Here is a 4806-nt window from a genome sequence, read left to right as displayed (position 1 = left end):
GGCCACGGAGGCTGGCACCCGGCCGCGGGGGGACCCCAGGAGCCCAGAGCAGCGGGAGAGGGTCCTGGCCAGCAGCTGGGTGGCCGGCTGGTCTCTGCCCAACCCTGAACCCCGGCCCCAGACGCCTATCCTGCTCCCTTAACCACCGTGGGAGCTGGTGCAGGGAGAGCCAGCCGGGCTCGGGGCGGGGAGGTGTTCGGGGGCCATCCTACATCTGGTCAGCAGTGCCTTGTGGGGTGCCCAGGAAAACTCCTCCCGGAGGAGGACCCTGCCCCATGAAGCCTCTCCGCAGCTTTACTCGCCCGCTGGGCCTTGGGGAGAAATGGCCTATGGCCTGTAGTCCCCCCACCTTCCATACACACAGTTCCAGCTAACGGTCCCCTCGCCCAGAGGCCTGCAACTAAGCTGGGTTCTCTGCCCTTGGGAGACAGAAATGGGCATGTCCAGGTGGGGTGAGGGCAGGACCAGCTGTCCCACCATTTTGCATTTTGTTGCTTCTGAACCACAAACTGTATAAAATGGACGGTTTTTGCATCTGTGTCCGCGTGGTGACTGCCTGACGGAGGGATTGGGCTCAGGCAAGCGCTGACTCCACCATGCACCCACCCCCCAACACACACATGTACGCACAGACACTGTACTTGACACCTTGTTTACTTGGAGCCTGCAGCCAGGGGAATAGTCGGGGGATTTTTGACGGACATGTATGGGCCTGAACCGGAGGCCCACGCCCTCTGCAGAATTTAAGCCTCTTGTTTCAATACATTTTGAGTCTCCCTCCCCAAATACCCACAACAGGTGGCGGCCAAGTCTCCTCTGCAGTCCTTCGCTATCCTTGCGTAGATGACTGTGCTGGGCACCCTCTCTTCCCAGGGCCTGGGGTCTCCTGCAGAGGAGACCTTAGCCATCGTCCAGTCTCCTCCATGGGTTTCCAGTGTCTCCAAAGTACAATTTCTAGCTCGTAGGCTTGGATTTCTGATCCCTGCCTGGCTTGTCTCCCCCTCTGGGTCCCTGCTCTGGCCACCTTGTTTTGCCTGGTACACGGCAGATCCCTCCCCTTGGGGGTCTCTGCACTTGCCCCTCCCAGAGCTGGCCCCTTCGGCCGTCAACTCTGCCTCCCAAAGGTCTTGCCGCCGAGTCTGAAATACAGTCAGACCCTTCGACGTGAAGGAGTCCTGTTTTATTTCCATCATATTACCCGTCACCACCTGAAACTGTCTGGATTTTTATGGGCTTTGCGTTTTGCCTGGCCTCCCTCCTTCCTGTACCACTGCCCTTGCCTCCTGAACGGCCTCCCTCCTCCCTTTCTTATCCCTGGACCATCCCTTCACACAGCAAGCTTTCCAAAAAGGAAATCAGATCATAACCCTTCTCAGCTTAAAACTCATTATGGCTTCCCCTGGAATAAAATAATAAGATCTAAACTGTTTTCCATAACACGTCCCTCCGGGCAGACAAATTATAAAAAGGCCTCCCTCCCTCTGGGGACAGCAGCCACACTGGCCCAACCACTTCACATCGCGAGCCCTATGCCGTGTGCAACCTGCACGAAGCCCTCCAGGATCTGGCCCCTGCCTCTTTCTTCAAACTCCAATTGTTTCTCCTTCCGCGTCACTTATATTTAAGCCACTCTGCTCTTTCTAGACCTGTTCCTCAAATATGCCAACTTCTTTCCTGCCTCTGGCCTTTGTCCATGCTGTTCTCTCTGCCTGGATTTCTCTTCTTTCCAAGGCTGCTTCCTCCATCCTCAGTTCTCAGCGTAAACATTATCTCCTCAGAGAGGGTTCCCTGGCCAGAAGCAGTTCCCTGTCCCCATTATTCTTTATTTTGAGCCCCCCCCCACCCCCGCTCCATTTTCTTTATAGCATTTACTACCAATTGGTAATTTTTAAAAAATAGGTTTTTATTGATTTTAGAGAAAGGAAGGGAGAGGGAGAGAGAGAAACATCAATTGGCTGCCTCAGATACACACACCCCAACAGGGGATTGAACCCACAACCTGGGTATGTGTCTGACCAGGAATCGAACCGGTGAGCCTTCGGTGCACAGGACGAAGCTCAACCTACTGAGCCACATTGGCCAGGACTACCAATTGGTAATTTTACTGACTTCGTTTGCATCTGCCTTTTGCCTGCCTAAGGCAGGAAACTCTGCCTTGTTTACCTTGTACCTCCAGGGCCTAACACAGCCTGGCACACAGTAGGTGATCAACAAATGGGAATGCCTCCTTGGGGCCAGCCCTGTATAGAATTGACCACTGCCTCCCGCCTCTCAGCCCTGGGTGGGGGAGGAGCCCGCCCCTGCTCCGCCTGTAGTTGGCATCTGTGGGCCCCTTTCACTCACGCAATCCCTTGGGGGCTGGGTGTGAGCTCCAGACAAGGCACCTGCACCTGGCGGCCCTGCCCTCCCTGGTCCAAGGGAGGGGGGACATTTGATTAAGAAAATGGAGCTTCCCCAAGCTCCCTGTTTGAACAGCTGCTCTGCTGTGATGACAGAGGCTCCCAGGGGCTCAGGTCTAGGGGAGGGGCCCTCTCACCTTTGTTTCCAGACCCTGGGCTGCCAGGAGACCATTTGCCTGGGCACAGCTGCCACCTTACTGTGGGTGGGGACTAATGGTCTCCCTGGCGTTCTCCTCCCAGAATAGATGCCCAGCCACTTTCCTACCCGCTGGTTCCTCCCCTCTCCATGCAGCTTGTCTTGGGAGTGATGTGGGGACTCCGTGCCCAGGCTGACGGGGGCTCCTGACTAGCCCTGTATACCCAAAGGAGGGGGAGGAGGTGCCCAGGGCGGGGCTGGATCCCATCTCTCAGCTGATGGGATGACGGCACCAGCACAGCAGTCTCCTGCCGTGTAGGTGGGTGACAGGGAGTGACTAATGTGTGAGCTGCGATGCTAAAAATTAACCCAGGAATGGTGTTGCGGGGAGGGATGGGTGTGGGTGGGAAAGGAGCAGGGACTCACAATATCCTGTGGTCGGTATTCCCCCTGCCCTGCCTCGCCTCCTTCACCTCCTACCACCCTTCTGGTCCTCTCAGAGCCTCAGAGGACTCTAGGGGAGCCCTTCCCCATCAAGGCCAAAGGGAGCCCCAATAATTCCAGTGAGGAGGAGGAGGGTGGGCACCACTCCAGGTCTCGGGCATGGGAGAGTGAGGACACAGGCCTGCAGACGGAGCTCTGGTCTGAGGTCCCCACGCAGCACCGCATGGGCCCCATCTCCTCAGCATGGTGGCTGCCATGCCCCGAGTCCCCTGGCTCCTCCCCCTCTGCCCGGGGCAGTCAAAGCAGCAGTGCACACAGACCAGGCAGGCGGGGGGAGGGGGGGGTCGGTCGAGGTGGGGGAGTGGGAGTAGAGCCAGACCTTAAGGAAAGGACAGCAAGTATCTCCCAGCACCTCTGTGGACCCAGCACTGTACCAAGCACTTCCACATCCATCACCCCACTCAGCCTCACAGCACAGCCGAGCCAGGTACCAGGGCCCCGTTTTACAGGTGAAGACACAGAATTAGGTTAAGGGAGCTCAGCTGGTGCCTGGCAGAGCCACATCCACTCATATCAGTTTGTCTCTAGATCAGTGGTTCCCAACCTTGGCTGCACATTAATCAGCAGCCAAGGTTGGGAACCACTGATCTAGATCCTGGATTGGGGAGGAGAAGGCTTCTTGGAGCGGGTGTGAGGACAGAGTCAGAGTGGGAAAGGACTGTTTAGAGGAGCTTCATCTTTAACGTTGTGGGACTCCCTTTTTGGGGGGAAGGTGGGAGTGTGGAGTGTATATAAAAGGTGGGCCCTGGAGGAGCAGGGTCCGAGATGTGCCAGATAACAAAAGGAGGAGATCAGGCCCAGAGGGATCAAGGTCCCACAGATGTAGGTGCTATGCTGGGGTGAGCTGAGAACATTCCCATCAAAGGCGGGAGCTCTTGGGAAGGGGTTCTAGGGGCCACAAAAGGGGCTGGGCTTGGCCAAGAGATTGGTTGGCCCACATAAGAAGACCTGTTAGGGGCGACCCATAGACAAAACCGGGGAACTTGAGCTGGATGGCGGCGGGAGGAGAAGAGGTGAGACAGCGGTCGGCACTTTCTGCTCACCAGTCAGTCACTAGTGAAGTTGGGGAACTGAGAGGCTGTGGGACTCCCCAAGGGTCAAGAGAAACGTCAGGCTGTGTCGTTGGCAGGCCGCCTGGTCCTGCACTGACGGGTGAAGGGGATGACCTAACGGAGGGAGTGATGGGCTACCAGAAGTGAGAGAGAAAGGGACCCGGGGCTGCTGCGAGAGGGCGGGGGACCCAGGAGGCTTTCTCAGTAGAAGAAAATAGCCAGGACCTGAGACAGACGCTGGTCAGGAGAGCAGGTGGTCTGACCCCTGGTGGTGACCTCAGAACACTGCACCTCCCTCAGCTCTGACCTCACAGACCCGAGTCCAGCAGAAGCAGGGTGTCGGGAAGAGCCCAACTCTTCTGCCTTCCTTAGCCCTGCCCCACACGCAGAAAGTGGAGCCTCCCCTGAACCCAGCTCTCTGACACCTGGCCGTGCTGGCATCGAGTGGGCACACACTTCCTGAGGCAGTTATGTCTGAATGAACTGAGTTCAGAACTTCCGTTGTCAAACTGAATTCATTTCAGCCTTCTCCCTGTGGGACCCGCTATGGTCTGAAGTCTCGCTGACCAGGGCACGGGGCGAGGGAGAAAGCATACTTGCAAAACTGCAAGACAAGAATTTTTGCTATAAGGGAGGCCCCCCTCCGCCCCCCACACCTCAGTGAATTTTCTATTCTTGGAGTTTAGCCTTTCAGTAGAGAACAAATCTATGTCAA

At 56.8% G+C, this 4806-nt stretch overlaps 1 protein-coding gene across 1 annotated transcript in view; it reads left to right on the top strand.

The window, feature by feature from the left end:
- GRASP (GRP1 (general receptor for phosphoinositides 1)-associated scaffold protein) overlaps window positions 1-2745 on the top strand; it is an 8047-nt gene extending 5302 nt beyond the window's left edge. The window contains exon 9 of the mRNA XM_006757109.1: window positions 2640-2745. Within this exon, the coding sequence (XP_006757172.1) occupies window positions 2640-2745 (106 nt within the window). The remainder of the gene's footprint in view (window positions 1-2639) is intronic.
- The last annotated feature ends 2061 nt before the right edge of the window (window positions 2746-4806 follow it).

Source organism: Myotis davidii, unplaced genomic scaffold (assembly GCF_000327345.1).
Source record: "Myotis davidii unplaced genomic scaffold, ASM32734v1 scaffold233, whole genome shotgun sequence".
NCBI lineage: Eukaryota > Metazoa > Chordata > Mammalia > Chiroptera > Vespertilionidae > Myotis > Myotis davidii.
This window is presented reverse-complemented; position numbering and strand designations above follow the sequence as displayed.